Below are 17,894 nucleotides of genomic sequence, written 5' to 3' on the forward strand. Positions count from 1 at the left end.
GGGTTGGGGTCCGTTGCCGGAAAAAAAAAAAAAAAAAAAAAAAAAAAAAAAAAAAAAAAAAATGAGCTGGTTCTGTGCCAACATTTAGTTTAGCATGGACTTGCCCCTTTGGGACAGCCTCCTCAGAAAATCTCAGCAGCTGAAAGACTGGGCTGCAGACCTGAGGTTTCTTTTGCTCAGTTTTCCTTTCTGGTATCAGTCGCACCAAATTAGACTTCACTGGCCTGACAGGAAGGTTTCTAAAAAGGGTGATTCTCTATGACTGAAAAATACTTGAGTGTCTTCCGTGCATGGCACTGTGCATACCCCTGCATCACATTCATTAGGGACATGTAAGGCACAGGTGCTTTACAGTTTAAGACATGAAGAATTCTCCAGTGTTTTCCCATCAACTGTTTAACTTTGCCACTATTAGAAGCTAAATACTTCATTGCATTGGACATTGGCCTGGTCATATGTGGCATTTTCTTTTGTTTTTATATTCAAAGAAGTACTGGGCACTTTCTTTGAGCTCACAGTCTAATTAAATAAGTAAAATTTGCACACATTTAACAGTCAAATCTGACATGTCAAAAAAAAGAAAGAAAAAGTCATTGATTTATTTCCCACATTTCTCCACTTCCTACACAACGTCCAAACTGGCTCCTCTCCCGGTCTCAACGTATTCTAATTCGAACAAACGGTCCCACCATTCACCTAGTTTCTGAGTCTCAAGACCTAAGAGAAAATTTGACTCCTGTCTTCTCCCATCTTACACCCATCAGCAACTCTTGTTGTCCCTGTCTTCCAAAGATATTCCAAATTCTTCCAGTTCTCAATGCCTCCAGAATTACCATGAAAGCCTAAGTTATCTCTAGACTAACCTATATTATTAGTTTCCTCTCTGGTCTCCTTGCTTTCATTTTGAAAATTAAAATTAGATCTTTTACTCTGTCCTGCACAGATGCCTCTCCACTGAGAATTAAATCCAGATTCTTTACTGTGGCTTTCCATGGTTTTCATGAGTGGGTCTTGCTACCTCTCGACTCCACCTCTACGACTCTCCCTCCTATTTGTTCAGCTACAGCATAGTAGTCTTTTCTTCTTCCTTTCCAGGGTCTTGGCAATTGCTATTTGCTCTGCCTGAAATGTGTCCCTCCCAGATCTTTGCTGGCAGCCTTCCATATTCCTTAAATACTCCTTCAGAAAGACTTTCCCTGACCTTCCTGTGTAGAAATATCCCTATTCTCTTTATCCTATATCTCTTTAAGCTGTTTTGTTCTTCTGTGTGCTTGATTTTTATTTGTTTATTGTCCCTCTCCATCACCAGAATATAAACTTCATGAAGATAAGTACTTTGTCTGTTTTTTATTTTACTGCTGAATTTCCAGTGCCAAGAAATAGAGTGTAGCCCACTGGGGGAACACATGAATATTTGTTGAATAAATGAATGAATGAATGAATGTCATGATGAGGTTCAAACTAGTTTGGAGGATGAAAATGAGCTTACTCGGGCTGAGAGATTGATCGATGTGAATTAGCCTCGACAGGGTTTTTGCTCACAGAAATATTTAATAAAAATCTAAAAGCAGAAATAGAAGAGGCTTATGAAAGAGCCCAAAGGAGAAGGAAAGTATTTCAAACACATGAAAAAGTACAGACATACAAATGAGCAAATTACGTTCAGTGTTAAGAAACATGATTACATGAGGAATAATTAGAATCAAATAATGGAATAATGGATATTTATAAAAATAACTAGCATTTATTAAGGGCTGACAATGTACCAGAGAGCAGGCTAAATATCTCACTTAATCCTCAGAATAACCAACTGAAGATGTGCTGTTGCATTCCCAGTTTAAAGATTTTGATTTAATGTTTACAATGTTTCTGCAGGGTAGATATTATTTCCATTTTACAAATGACAAAACTGTGCCTTAGAAAGCCTAACTTACCCAAGATAGCTAGTAATTGAAAAAGCCAGAATTCAAATCCAGTCTGATGTCTGAATCATTGTTCTGAAACATCTTTCCCTCTACTTTCATTTAGAAGTCCTGGTCACCAATTATGGATATAAATAAGATGACAATGTACAAGGCACTTGGCATTGACCATGGGCTTGGAGTTCTACCGCTTGAGTTTCAATTGATAAAAATCCATAATCATTTCCTTCCAGAAACTATTGGCAACATCTTGGCTTTAAATTTAACAGCTATGACTAGAAACAGTAATTGTTTGTCATCACTTTAAAATCTCTCAATTTCAACAGGTCTGTAATACCCCCACCCATAAAATATACAGTGATCAGAAATTTTGTTTCAACCTAACTCTTTATTTGATATGATTGTGATTGCCCCCGTTCCCCCCAGGAGAAAGATTGGGCTAAAACAAGAAAGAGCTTTTATAGAATAAGGAATTCTGCTTGCCCCCACCTCCCACACTTCCACCAATATCTTCCTCTAAAGTAAAAATAATAGTTATTAAAACAACATAAATACACTGAAGCTAGAGAACAACAGTTAAATTCTCATTATTGACTTTTTTGTGTAACATGTAAAATTTACTACATATTACAGCAGGCATAATATAACCTGAAGGTAAAAGAGCCCATAAAATAGTGAAGCGATGTAAAACTGAATTTTACTTAATTTTGGTTGGCTATTTTATCATGTGAGTTAACTACCTCTCTCTTAATGTAATACTTTCTAAAATACACTAAAATGTTTCATACTAAAGACAACATGTTTTGTGCATTACATTACGTATGCATTAAATTATATATTAAATATACACTAATACCTTGTAACATTAACTTTAATTTAAAAGACAGGAAATAAATTTGATCTCACAGTATAATTTAGAACAATTTATTTTACAGATATATTTTCATCAAAAATGTTACCCCTAATTTCTTTGGTTTGAATGTTTGTGTCCCCTCCAAAATTCATGTTGAGACTTAATTCCCAATGCAACAGTATTTACAGGTGGAGCCTTTTAGGAAGTTACTAGGCCTTGAGAGCTCTGCCCTCATGAAGAGATCAACGGCCTCAAAAAGGGCTGGAGGGAACAGCTAGTCTCCTCCCCCCACGGTTTTTTTTTTTTTTTGCCTTTTTATCCTTTCCACCATATGAGGACTTAGTGTTTGTCCCCTCTGGAGGGTGCAGCCACAAGGCCTCATCTTGGAAGCCAAGAGCAGCCCTCATGAGACACCAAAACTGCCAGTGCCTTGATCTTGGGCCTTCCAGGCTCCAGAACTGTGAGAAAATAAATTTCTGTTCTTTATAAATTACCCAGTCTCAGGTATTTTGTTATAGCAGCAGAAATGGACTAAGACAGAAATTATCCTTCCTTTCTTATTTTATTTTCTATCCCTAGCACCTTATAGAAGCCTTGACACATAGCAGTTGCTCAATAAATGCTTATGGACTGCAAGATAGAAGGGCTCTCAGAGATGAGGGAGTGTATAAATACATATGTGATAAAGCACCAGATTCCTTTCTATCTTTACTCTTTACCACTCATGTTTGCCAGTTGTCTGTAGAAGCTGTTTTATCTTTGGAGTAAAGTTTTATTCAGCTGCCCCAGCATGATGACATTATCCCTGAGGATGCTCAAGCTGGCTTTTGCTCTAATTCAGTTTAGTAAGCAAACTGTTTTCATTTTCATTAGGGTACATAACCAAACTAGGCAATTAAACCCAAATCAAATCTTCGTAGGGAACCACTATATGTCCATGAAACATTTGCCTAAAAACCTCTCATTACTATGATACTTTCATGTCCCCTTTCCTCAGGCCCCCTTCTGTTGGTGAGAAATAAGTAGTTTTTTTCTATATAATTTCTCGTGAAGCAGACAGCTTTTCTAGATGTTTGGTTTTACCAATGGAAGAAGCCTGAATTATGCTGTGTGCTCAAAATAAAAGAGAGAATAACAGAGAGCCAGCCAGGGAAACTGCAATGATGTTACACCACTCTTTGACCCAAGCAACTAGTAAGCATTGTCCCTCACCTCCAATTGAGATTTAAGATACTTACATTTTTTAAAGTAAGAGAATATTTAAGTAACTTAAGTAACTAACCAAATAATGTGTTCAGGTCTAAATTCTCTGGTCTTTTAAATATAAACCTTTTCCATTAATTCAGAGCATAATTAACTTTTTCAACATTCAAAGGGAATACATCTGTTGAAGATATTTTGAGTTTTGCTTAAAGTAGTTTCCACTAGACTACTAGTTCCTTGAGAGTTAGGACTATGTCTGACTTGCCTCTGTATCCACATTTACTACCATAGTCTCTAGACCAACAGAACTTTCTGCAATAACAGAAATGTTCTCTGTGCTGTCCAATATAACATATATGTATTGACATATGAGACATATAAGAACATATGAGAGTCTCTGACATATAGGAATCCTGTATGAGCTCTTGAAATACAGCTAACATGACTGAAAAGTTGAATTTTTAGTTTTTAATTTTATGTAAATTTTAAGTGCTATTGAGCAGCCGCAATATGGCTACAGTGATTGAGCAACTGAACCTTAAATTTTATTTTATTTCAATACATTTAAATATAAATGCACACATAGTCTAGTTGTTACTTTACTGGACAGTGCAGGTATAGAACTTCTCAAAAAATAATTATTTTCCAATGAAGAAAGAGCACAGTGACCCACATTTGCTTTGAACTGTTCTGGAGGTGATTAAAAAACCCATCCTCCCAAGCCTGCGGCTAGTTCTTCCACTAATATATGTCATTAAAAAAGACATAATACCTCTACTAATTGGCCAATAAACCCAAATGGATTCCTTAAGTCTTCTGTTGCTGAGGATACCAAACCATAAGCCTTAACATCTCCCACCTTACATTTGTAATACCTGAAAACGTTTTGCATTGAGAGACTTTTAAAATAATGTCAGCATCCGTATGCTAACAAAAAGGATAGAATGTCAGTGCTTATCTTTATTTCTTCCCACTCCTGATGTCTAGCCATGTACGTGACCACACAACTGGGTCATTGTCACTTAGCTCCTGGTCAGTTCTATCAGTGTGGTCATTCCAAATATTCACTCAAATTTCCCTGCAGTGCAGTTAATAATTGTCAACCAGCTCAAATGATAAAAGAAATGAGCTGGACAGAACTATGATCAATTTGGTTTTCTTAATTCTTAGAACAATGCTGAAATAAATATAACTGATATTTCATACCTTTGCCACACGTTAAGTACAAACAAGATTCTACCAGAATCTTTAAAACAACAAATAATCATAAAATGGAAATGTGGTGACACATTTTGTAGGAAAATATAGTATTTTCTGATCATAAGACTTCAAAATTTAGTTAGGAATACAAAGATGTACACTAAATAAAATTAGAGGAGAAGCCAGTGTATAATAGCCTGCCAGATTTTAAGAAGAGGCTAATTAGGGGAAAAGTAACAAAACATATAATTACGCTAGTTGTATAGTCATCAAGCCAGTTCCAAACTGTAAATAAGATATTATATTAGCCTTATTTACCTGGGCGATTACCCTGGTGAGTATCCCAGTTTGTAAGTGCTGGGCAGTGAGAATCATGTTGTCATTTGATCCTGTTAGGGTCGAGGAATTTCTTTCTATTGAGTGCCTATTAAATGCCAGGCAAAACCCAGGGGGTTTCCATATAGTATCACATTTTATGTTCGCAACCTAGGAAAGGGGGAGTAAATGATTCCTCTAATTTATAGTTCAGGAAACTGAGGTCTCAATGACAAAATAACTTGCTCTAGGATAGAGGCAAAATATCGAGAGACATGATTTAAACTTCTCTGTTCTCTCCTTAGCAACCATACAAGTACAGCCCTACTAGAATTTAAAGAAAAAAACAAAAAGAAAAAAAAAAAAATTCCAGGAAAGGAGAGTAAAAATCAAATACAGCTATTCCTCTAGATCATATATTCTAAAGTCACCCAACTTGGGTGGTTGCTTTCACTCACCTTTTTAGTGTAAAGAATATAATAGACTGTGAATATTACTTACAATTCTTTAATACAAAAGGGTTTTGTATATAATTGGGTTGTGGTCTAGCAAATAGACTTCCCATTCTAATTCAAGCCCTCAAGCGCATATGTGGTCCATTTTAACATTCTTTATGATTAAACTGCCTTAACAGCATCTTAAAGAACCCCAAATAATAATTCAAAAATTCACCACATGTGGTATGAAAAGATTAGACAAATCTTAAGCAGGCAGGGACTTAAATCCCGGCTGATAATACAGTGGAGAAATTATATAACATAAAGACAGGGGAGAAAGAGCAAGGGTTTAGCCAAAGGAAGATATAATCAGGGAACACAAACACTCATATAAATCAAGCCTTTCTATTTCAGATGATCATTTCATAAACTGGATTTCAGGCTGTTGATCTCTTTAAATGATTACTGCAAAATGTATGCACTTTAAGAACAGTTGCTGGCTTATTTATATTTCAGACATATTTTCCATTAGTTTTTCTTCCTTGAGAATGTGGTTTTTGTAATAGAGTTGATATTTTCAAATAATATAAAAATCATGAAATTCAATTTGTATAAAAGCTATGTAATTTTAATGTACAATTACTACGTCACATTTGGAAAAACACTGATAAAAGAAGCAACCAAATGCATACCCAGAAGAAACCCGTTTTCAAAAGCTAAGATCATTTTGCCAGGGACAGAAATATTGATGGAAACATTTTCCCACTCTTGCCTCTAAATTTGAGAGTCTAGACAAATAATAAAATCAGCCTTTGCATTTTCTTAAAAAAGACAGAAAGGTGGGCTAATAGTAAGGAGGGAGAGAGAGGGAAGGAAAGGAAGGGAAGAAGGGGGAGAGAGAGGAGAGAGGTAAGGAAAGAAAAGGAAGGGAAAGGAAGCTCAGTATCTCTGGACATTCCATATTCCTCAGCAATTTTTGTATTATTGAGCAGGCTGGGAGAAGATGAAGTGTTCCTTGCTCTAGAAATATTTTTAAATTGCCAAAGTGGCATTTTGTGTTAACAACAAAAGATAAAATAGACATGCAGTATGTATTAGTCATGATAATAAAATTTATTTATCCTAATGCCTATAATAAAGACAGCAAGGGCTACACATTACTCTTAATATAAATGAATTGAAGGTGTTGGCTAACTCTTTTGCACATATAAAGAATATTCTAAACATCCTGTTTATGTAGGCTGAATTGTTCCTATCTACCCATGTACTCAGCAAGAGATGAATTATCCAAAGACAATGCTCAATGAAACAGAATCAAGTCACAGTGCAAATAAACAGTGACCTGCAAAGGAAATAATCCTTACTCCCTACGTTGGTAAAAACAGGCATTATTTAAGAAAACAATGTTGTTTTTAAAGGCCAAAATATGGTTAGCATTCTAAGGTTATTGCTGCCCCTAATGAGGAAGAAAAATAAAATCAAGGCTACATCATGTTCCTAAAGCAGAAAGTTTCTTCATTTTCATTTCCCAGTGAAAAAGTAATTTATATGCATCAACAATACCAACAAGCAACATGTTTTATTTAATCTGGCTTTTAGTTGGTTTTTGTGCCTTATCATCATTTATGCTAATTGTTAAGCAAAGAAAATGTTTGTAGAGACCAGTGTGCAGTCAGGTCCTCTGCACAAATTTTCCCCCTGCTTTCTGAATGGGGCTAACAAACAATACACAAATACAGAGATGGCTGTCTTTGTAATACAACACTGGTTTGAGGAGCTGGGTGCAGAATGATTTAGGCATAAAAAATTAATTAGATAATATGCCACAGCCATCACAGATAATGGGTCCATGATCAAATCTGTAACTCAGATGGTTTATATTCCATTTAGCAAGTACTTATCAGCTCCCTTACATGAGTTGTTTTGTTAATCTTACATATATAGAATATTTGCTTCCCTAAGAAGCTTCTGAAATCCGTAAGTACTGCTACTTCATTACACACATATGCTTTTGTAACGTGCCTCAGCCAACCTGGACAGTGTTAGGAACATAAGAAATGTCGTAAAATATACTGTAAATTGAATTATGTCATTGTGTGTGTTTTACAAACTTAAGGCCATATGTGTAATACACGTCACTGACTATTTTTTTTTTTTTTTTTTTTTTAGTTAACTACATTTAAAATAGCGGAACATGTATCATGAATAAGATTTTTATAAAATAAGGTATTGTTATTAGTCAGAGTCAAAAAGGAAACTATTTCATCATTCCTTGGCTTAGAAATGTTGACATTAAAAAAAAGGGGGGGGGGAATTGGTAAAGGGCCACAAAAATCAACTACATTGTATACTGATAAATAAAAATAATAATAATAAAATAAAATAAAAATAAATGTTTTTAAAAAAGTGAATAAAAAAGAAAAAAGTTGGAAATTGATTTTTTAAATTGAATAGCTAGAAACAGTGGTTGGACAGAAGAAAGAAAATATTGCTCATTCTTAGAAAGCAAGGCTGACTAACTGGGATTTTTATCAGAAATACAATGTAATCATCACCAATCAGCCCTGAAAAGTACACTAAAACAATTGTAGCATGATATTAAAATTAGGAAGTGAAGAATTCAGATAATCCATAGAAATTGGTTCTTTTGAAAATAAACCTGTTTTTAAGGTTTAAATTCCAATATTAGGAAGTTGAACAAGAATTTGTTTACAGAATTTTTGAGGGATTTTTAAACTATCTGTATACAACATGGCATATTCTATTTAAATATATATATATATATATATATATATATATATATTTTTTTTGACCTAGTTTGTTTTCACTAAACTTGATTAAAAATACCAAATATTGGGCCGGCCCGGTGGTGCACTCGGTAGAGTGCGGCACTTGGGAGCACAGCGGCGCTCCAGCCAAGGGTTCAGATCCCATGTGGAGACCGGTCCGCTCACTGGTTGAGAGCGGTGCGGGCACGACACCGTGGGTTGCGATCTCGTTACCGGTCACGAAAAAAGACAAAAAAAAATAAAGGAAAAAAAAAACCCCAAATATTCATAAAAGTTACTGATTATATATAATCAATGAAGAGTAAGTCAATGAAGAAATTGATGACTAAAACACTATGTCAATATAGACATCGTGGCGTGGAAATTGACATTATTTAGTGATTTCAAATGCATACAGCAACAAAACATTCTTAGGAACAGAAAGCTGGGAGCAGGGCCAGCTTCATGAAGTTGCACAAGGCCTGTGCTTAGAAAGACCCTGTGTGGAGAGTGACTTAATGTTCTGCTATAGCCCTCTTGTGATTCTTAATACTTTTTAACAATGTACTTCTCTGTTTTTATTTTGTACTGGGTCCTGCAAATTATTTAGCTAGTCCTCCCTGAGAGCTTGTGTTTCCTAATTGTCTGAAACCTGTACATTACTATGTTTTTGAAGTTGCTATCTGAGGTTTTATTTCTGTGAGGAAAATATTTGCACAACCTGTATGGCTCAGCCCTCTCCCCTCCCCCTAATTAATACTTTATTCCAAAATTGATTTCATCTTGTCTTTGTAGCCTTGGCTGAATAGAAGAAAGAGTGGAGATTTTACCAAGAGTACAGCAGGAACCAGCACACTGTCTATACACCCTGCTATCTCCTCTTCAACACACTTATTTAAAATACCCAATAAGTGACCTAGTACAAGATTATCTTCTCACATTTACCAATTAAAATATTTCTAACCTCTACTTCCCCTTCTTCCAGAAGTAGGTGAGGTAACTTTAAAGTTGAACATAGGTCTGCCTAAAACAAACATGAATATAAACAAAACAGCACTATTAACTCAAAAAAGAAAGAGAATAGATGCAATTAAGTGTCTAAAATAAGGCAAATTTTTACATGTAGGTATTCATTGCATTTAGATTTTTGATTATAATTTTTAAAATTGTAAACAAAACAAAGCTGGCAAACTTCTCATCAGTAATCAATCTTTTCAAATAATATTAGAAATTAATAAGAAAAAGCAAAATTTTGTAAGATATGAAAATACTTTTCAAATGCATAATTTGGGATCTCTTCCTTTATAAAAGAAGAAATCATTGAATTATAACTTGGTAGAAGAACATTCAACTGCTTTTCTGGGTGTGGTCAAGTAGCTTACTACAGTGATTCCAGTTAAAGGATAGTGAGATTGTCCAAGAGGTTATCTCTTATATTTCTCAAGTCTCCATTCACTTTTGGCAGCTTCTTGAGTGCATTCAGTACTGTTTAAGTTATTTTATAAATCCCTACATTTAGAAGTTCTATACCATTTTTCTTTTACCTTTGAAGGTACACTCTTCATAGACCAACTTGGACAACCTGAAAAATCAACGGAGGAGGCTCAAAGCTGATGCAGATGATGAAACACGTTTAGTCAGAGTAAGTCACTTACTTAGGAAGTAACTATGTAGATTATGTGGACGGAGTAGGCATTTATAGTTATTAATTGGCCATTATGGAGACATGGCCTAGGCAAGAAGGTTGTTGTGTTAAAAGTCTTACCTTTAAAAAACCTTGAGTTAAATACCTTGCTTAAAAATACTTCCTTTCATTTTTTCACCTCAAAAAAGTCCTATGAAAGGATTCAAGTATATTGCAGATGAAAATAAGGACTTTCTAAATATTGTCCTTCCCTTTTTATACTCACACTCAGGCTGAGTGGCCACCTTGATGGGTTGAGAACTCTCCCCTGGTCCCCATTCATTGTAGGCCACAACTCGGAAGGTGTACATGGCTTCTGGCTTCAGGTTTCCCACAGTAAGCTGAAGGGACCCAGGCTGGGTTGCATTCAATGCTCGTTCCCTGCGAAATCAAATTTGCAGAGAAAGATTATTCCAAAATGAAAACGTTTAGCCCAAACCTTTATTTGATGTGCAAAAGTAGCAAAGCGATCCAAAATATTGCTTGCTAACTCATTTAATGTTGACTCTGGGACATAATTCAAGACCTCTGAGCTTTACTATGGGAAATAAACTAACTGGAGGTGCCTACAAATAAATGTTGCAGGGCTTCTGGGGAGTTCAAATTTATGTCATTCTCCATGAAACTTGCAAACTATTTTCCCTTGACGTTTTACAATTTAGAATCCAAAACTCATGACAAAGAGCTATTAAAATTAAGAAAAAAAATCTGGAATGTAGACAGGAGGATGCATCTTATAAACATCCAGCTAGTGACAGAAAACATGGTTTCAATTATTCCACAAGGTGGTCTTTGTCAGTATTGCCAACAAATGCATTTATGCATTTCTTTCATTGTAGGAGAGGAAACTACAGATGCTAAGTGTTATTATGTACGGAGCTTGAGCTCCTGTGGTTACTTTACGTGCAATTTGGGAAAGGAAGTAGATTCCTCTCTGTGTGAAAAGAAACTGCAACGCATGTCTACTGCCTTCTTCTTCAAGACACATCTACATGTGTTCAGTTCATTTACCAATTAAAAACTTCCTCTTTGTTGCAAATGAATGAATCTGCTGATCAGGATGGGATTTACAGTACATATTAAGAGAAGACAAACTCTATGTATAGAGACTCCGATATTTAAGAAATGAGAACTACTAAAGTAATCTATAGGAATGAACACAAATTCTAGACCTTCTGGACACTCTAGATATACTCGTTGTCCCTTAACATTTAATTCATTGAACTGAGTGGAGAAGGAACTTCTCCTAAGCTACACAGTTGTTTCTGAAAGTCCCTATTTCTAGATAATATTGGTTGCTCTTGGTGGAATTATATGTACATTTTAATTTTGTCATGCAGTTTTGTTTAGTCTTTGGAAAAACTCAAAGTGAAACCTATTTTTCTGCCGGGACAAATTAGGTTTTCAAGAAGAAAAATAAAAACAAATGTTCCTAAAAGCATGAATGGTGATTCCTGGGCACAGGTATATTTTTAATATGACTGATATGGCAGAAACTGGCTAGTTCTTCCTCAAACCCAAAATTTCTTCTTCTTCATGTGTTAGTTTGCATTTCCCACTCTCCCTGAAGTCAAGCTGAGGCTGTGTGATTAGCAGTGCAGTGCTAAGTTGCTGGAAGGCTGAATTTTTTCTCCTAGCAGGGGAGGGGTCTAGATGGAATTCGAAAGTAACCTAAAGTAAGTAAGGGTAAGAATTATTAAATAATGCTCCCATACACCACAGCCAAACTAAGATCATTCAGGCCAGCAGGTTGCTTTTAAAAAAGCAAACAAACAACAAAAAACCAAACCAAAACAAAACAAATACCCTCATAATCAAATTGTATGCCTTGATGTATGCCTGTCAATGAGATTAGGCACACAGATGTAGAAATATTTTCCTCTTACTCAGTTATTTTCTTCTAGCAGAAGAATTTTTTTATGCAGTGCCTCATGTAGCCCAGTGATATAAACAAGGTGATTTTATTATTGTTTTACAGATACAAAGTAAAATCTAGAGAAACAACATGATTATTGTTAAAGTACTCATAGTTACAGGGTATCACAATTAAGAATACAATCTGGAGTGGAGCTTTGTCCTCTAAATCCAGTACTGATATCATTCAACAACAGAGAGAAAACAAAGAGCCAATATGAATCATGAGAACTTTTGGTAAAGGAGAAGAAGGGACAACAGGCCTTCAGAAACCACTGAAAGAATGAATCCATCATCTTCTGTGAATCATTTCATGGTATCTTTTCTGGGCCTTTAAACAACATTGTTGTCATAGGTAAGATCTGTATGCTAAATTTCTTAGGTATCTATAAGGAAAGACAGCTTTCATAATTGACTTCTTTTTTATAACTCCTAAATAACTCAGATGAAATAACTGTGTGGCAGGTCATGCTGGCCATACCTTTTTGAACGTACATTCTTCAAAGGAAAAAGAGAAGAAAATTTGGACATGCCCAGGTGAGAATGCTGAAGACGGTATAATGAAAATATCACTTACATATAAAAGGGGATGTTGGATTTAGTGGGGAATAAGGTTTTAGGTTTCCATAATGTCCATCAACTCCTAAAATTATATTCATTGATATAATTGGACAATTGATACTTCTTCAATCTTCCAAAAAGTGTAAACAAAGCATCTTTAGAAAACGCTTCTGCAGTACTGATCTGTAAAATAGAGTCTAAGCAATACACTATACTTGCTCTGCAAGCACAGCTTCAGGACAACTCTATGGCCCCCTTCTCCAACCACGTACTGGATTGACTACTAGTTGCTTCAGTGTAGCTTCTTAATGGTTTTAAACAATGATTCAATCAAAATATTTCAATCGTATGCTGCTGTTCAAAAATCTGCTTATCATATCAAAGTGAGATCACATCAAAAGGCTATACAGATGATGGAGTTTCGGGACTGGAGTCAGTCAGGGGTCTTTGTTTTGGGCTTTCACATTAACTTATCTGAGCCCCAGATTTCTCAAAGTGCAATGTAAGTGTTATAAAAATGTTTACTTCACAGTATCTGAAAGAATTGAATGATACAAGTAGATGCAACATCTACAGCAATAGGCATGGTGCCGGGCACTCAATACGGAGTCTTTCGGAAATAGCAATTGCTGCTGTTATTCTATTTTTATAACAAAATGCCACAACTTTATAAGAAATAAATGCCCCTGAGGTCAAGAAGGGGACTTTGCCACAGAATATTTATAACATGGAATCTGAGGAAGAAATTAATGAGAGGTATAATCATAATGAAAAACTATATAAATAAGTTTCATTGACCTTTGGACCTGCCAAAAAGCTTTATTGATATTTTCTGTCATACTAATTTTGTTTGCAGAGATAAGTTATGACAAAAAGAGTGATCATAACTACAGCTATTGAACAATTTTCAGTTATGAAAACTAATATTTGTAAAGACCTTCACGGATGGGCACTGAGTTCCACAGATCCACTGAGCTCAGCTCAACAGATCTGTGATACCTGCTGTCCCCACCCCACTGGTGTCTGGGCTTCTGTGACTAACCTGCTCTTTACTTCCTCGGGTCCCACTGGAATAACATCAAACTGCTAAAGTGACATAAAATGGCATCAAGTACAATCTGAGTTTGGAAGGGCTGTTTATTATGTTGAGTTTCTCTGGTCCCACAACAGGACAACAATAGCCACCTAACATAGTTAAACTCTCCATAATCTCCACCTTGAGGCAGTTAGTAATTAAGGATTTTCTCTGTGCTCCTTCTAGTTCATGCACCTCTGTACATGGGCAGATAAGCACACAGTTCTGAAGAAAAGAGAAGGGAGATGTGAGAAGTTACTATGTTGGGATGTCCTGCCTGTCACTGCCCTGACTACTCTTGGGGAAGCAGCAGGAGCCCAGCCTCCTGCCTCCCTGTGAAGTTTTCTCCTATGAATCTGAAGACGTAATTACTCTCCAAATCTGCAGAACTTGGAGTCATGGTCAGTAAGAGCAGATATACTGTCAAAGCTTCATCGCTCCTCTGTTTTTCACCTGACTCAGAGTCAGTAGTGTGGGATTCTGCCAAGTTCAGGATAAGCTGACTGAAGTACAGGGAGCAAGTCATTTGTGATTCTAGAATCCATTTACTGTAAATTCACTGAAAATCCACAGGCTATCAAATGTATGAACTGACTCCTCCTACTAACTGAAAAACCTGTATGCAATGAACCCTCTTTGGCTTTTTACAAGGAGACTACAGAAGAGTTAGTTGATAAAAAGCATGCCTTTCTTGTAAATTCTAGTTTTAGGCACTTTGGGTTACCTGGCTGAGGTTTCCTGGAATATAACTATTTATGTTCTAAAAGCATACACTTTGACTCAATAACAATAGTGCTGCTGCTTTGCTGAGATCAGTCAGCGTTAACTCTTCTTAAGTACTGACACATTTTGAGGCTAAACCAAACATGGGAGCATGGGATGTATCCTTGTGCAAGCTACATTGAGACCTAATTCTGGGCAGGTTATATTCACCTGTGTAAGTTTGTACTTACAATGTACTACGGAAAAAACTGCTTAAGAGCTTTTTCTAGTTTTTTTTTTTTTTTTGTCCTTGGTCTTCCCAGTTCTTTCCATCTTCTATTGACAGAGATCCCCTTTCAATATATATAATCTGTCAACTCCGTGCTCACAGTCTTGTGCTGGCTGTCATTCTGTGCTTAATACAAGCTCACCTCCTTGGAACAAGATCTAAAGACCTTCAAAATGTGGCCCAAACCTTTGCACACTCATCAAATGGGCCGCCCTACCCCGAAACACCCATGTTTGCGTCACTTCTCTGCCTTCTCTCATCCTGTCTTTCTGGTTTGGTTCTGTTTTGTTTCATTTTGATTGGCCTGGAGTTACCTGCTCCTGACACACTTCTTTCTCAGTTTGGCAAAAGCTTGTTTCAAATGAAATCCAGTTTGAATCTAAGTGAAATCTCCTGGCTGAAGCTTTCCTAGCATCATGTCATCTACTTCCAGCAGCACTCAATGCTTTCTGTGTTTTCTTTGCTCTTGGTTTATACATCCAGTGTAGCATGCATCACATTGTATTAATGGACATGTTTGCCTCTTTAACTCAACCCTCGATTATTTCAGAAGAGAAGCCATATTTCACTCATATTTTTTTCACATTCAGCATATATACCTCGGAGTATAAAGAATGGCTATGTTGCTAGTGCTATAGTTTTTTAAATGAATGAAAATAAAATTTGAAGAGAATAATTGCATAAAATCTTCACATGGTGTGGTCTTAGAAATGTCTAGAGAACTGGATTCTACTCCATGTTCTATCCCAACTTAGCTCAGTCACCTTTGTCTTTCCTCTTCACCTTCCTGGGTCTTGATTTTATTATTTGAAAACTGAGTGGGATCTACTCAAAAAGCCTTTCTACTCTAATATTCTTGATTGGGAATAGAATATCACCTATCTGTTTGTGTGTGTGTGTGTGTGTGTGTGCGTGTGTGTATTTTAACTGAATTTAGCACTTCTGAGGTTGGCCAGGTAGCTCATTTGGTCATAGCACAGCATTGTAACACCAAGGCACAGCGTTCAGTGTTACGCATACTGGCCAGCCACCAAAAAAAAAAAAAAAAAAGAGCTCATGAATTTTTGCACTATTTTTACATTTCACATTTCAGAAGTAAATAGAGTTTAAAGATTAAACATGACCCTGCTCCTTAGTGGATTATTTGTAACAATAAGTCCCTAGTACACATTTTATGCAAATACACCTTGTCTTGCCTAAGTGTACCAGGGTGTTAACATTTAGTTACAACCATGAGTTCAGTAGCAAATGCTGTCTTGAGGTGTCAAATGCCTAATTAGTTGCTTCAAGGAGGAAAAGTTATGTTAATGTTCCTTTGTAGGGAAGGAATTATGTTATTTTTTATGAAAAGATTTTTGGCGTCTCCTTTTTATCCACTCCACTTTCATTTTTATTTCTTTAGTATGTACAAGAATGGTACTTGAAAAGAAAAAAGATTTCAAAGCTGAAATATGGTGTTCAAACAGCAACTACCCAAATGCTGCATTTGTTATTACCCTCAAACCATAGGTTTTGGAATCAGTGCTATCTTAGAGGGAAAGGAGGTTATGAGATGATTCACTGCCACATAAAGCATAATGGGAATGGAGATTGTTTTCTTGATCTGAGATATTTTCACTGAATTTTATTTTCACTAAATTTTTTTTCTTGAATTGTTCAAAAGGATAGATCTATTAAGAAGCTTTTTAAAAATTTGCTTTAATATAATCTATGATTCAACATCTAGTACACGTTCAAGAGACTAGTTACATAAATAGCTACTGTAACAACAAATAAAAAGCTGTATTTTTGCTGGAAAAAGTTTTGGTTACAAATTATTTATTTGGTTTAGTTTTAGCCTCTGTCCCCATGATCAGTATGACTCAGTTCTGGGTCCACTTCTCATTCCATTTTCTTGGGATGGGCTGTCTTATCCTTCTCTACTGCAGTGACCATACATATGCTGACAGATTCCTGATGTATCTCTGACCCAAACTTCTCCTCTGAGCTCCAGATCACTATTTTCAAGGCCCTTCTTGACATTCCCACTTGACTATTGTAAAGATATTTCAAATGCAACTTGTCTGAAATTGAATTTATGGTCTTCATTCCCAAATCTGGACTTTTTCCAGCATCCTAATCTCAGCAAATTGTTCTGTCATCCCTCCATTGAAATATGCTGGAAACCTAGCTACTATCCTTGACACTCCCCCAACCCCTACCATTCATGTGCAATCCTGTGCAATCCATCACCTGGTCCTGTCAATTCTGCCTCCTAAATATCTTTCAAATTTATCTCCACTTCTCCATCTCCACTGACCTATCCTTAGTCCAAGCCACCATCATCTCTTGCCTGGACTTCTACAACAGCCTGCTAAATGGCTTCTGGCATCTTCCTAGCTGACCTTTGGTCTGACTCTTTCTCTAGCCACAGTCATCTTTCCAAAGTGCAAATCTGAATATAGATAGACATTATGCATTTGTTTCTTACAACCTCTCACAGAAGCATGTTCCTTTCCACCGGAACTCTCGACTCAGCGTGTAGTTATATATTCACAAATAGGATGATCCTCCCGAAACTGCTAACCTGCTTCCAGAGAAACTGTTGGGTTCTCTACTATTTCCAATACAGGGCCAGCCACACAGTCAACTCACATTAAACATTTGTTGAGTAAGTGACCAAAGGGTTGTTCATTTACATATGGCATTTATAGATGTTGTGCTTTATTTTTCAATATGCATTAAGTCCATTGGAAGAATAAAATCACTATTCTCTCATTCAATGATCTAAGAAATTTTCGAGGTAGAAAGGGCAGGATTTTGCATTTTATAGAGAAGCAGAGTAAGGGTGTGAGGGGAGGGCTAACTTTGCAAAGCTTTAAGCCAGGGCCAGAATGTGGTGCTTTGGATTCTGAGCCTTGTTCTCTTTCCATTGCAATACATTCACTTCATGGATAACAAGCTTCATCAGCTGCAGAGTCCTCAGCTCTGA

General features: G+C 36.2%; 1 protein-coding gene across 1 annotated transcript in view; it reads right to left on the reverse strand.

Annotated features, from left to right (window-relative positions):
• LOC103599875 (netrin receptor DCC-like) overlaps nt 1-17,894 on the reverse strand; it is a gene marked incomplete at both ends in the record, with an annotated part of 151,170 nt that overhangs the window by 25,176 nt on the left and 108,100 nt on the right. The window contains one exon of the mRNA XM_008584056.1: nt 10,609-10,763. Within this exon, the coding sequence (XP_008582278.1) occupies nt 10,609-10,763 (155 nt within the window). The remainder of the gene's footprint in view (nt 1-10,608; nt 10,764-17,894) is intronic.

This window comes from Galeopterus variegatus, unplaced genomic scaffold, assembly GCF_000696425.1.
Source record: "Galeopterus variegatus unplaced genomic scaffold, G_variegatus-3.0.2 Scaffold3136, whole genome shotgun sequence".
NCBI classification, from domain to species: Eukaryota; Metazoa; Chordata; class Mammalia; order Dermoptera; family Cynocephalidae; genus Galeopterus; species Galeopterus variegatus.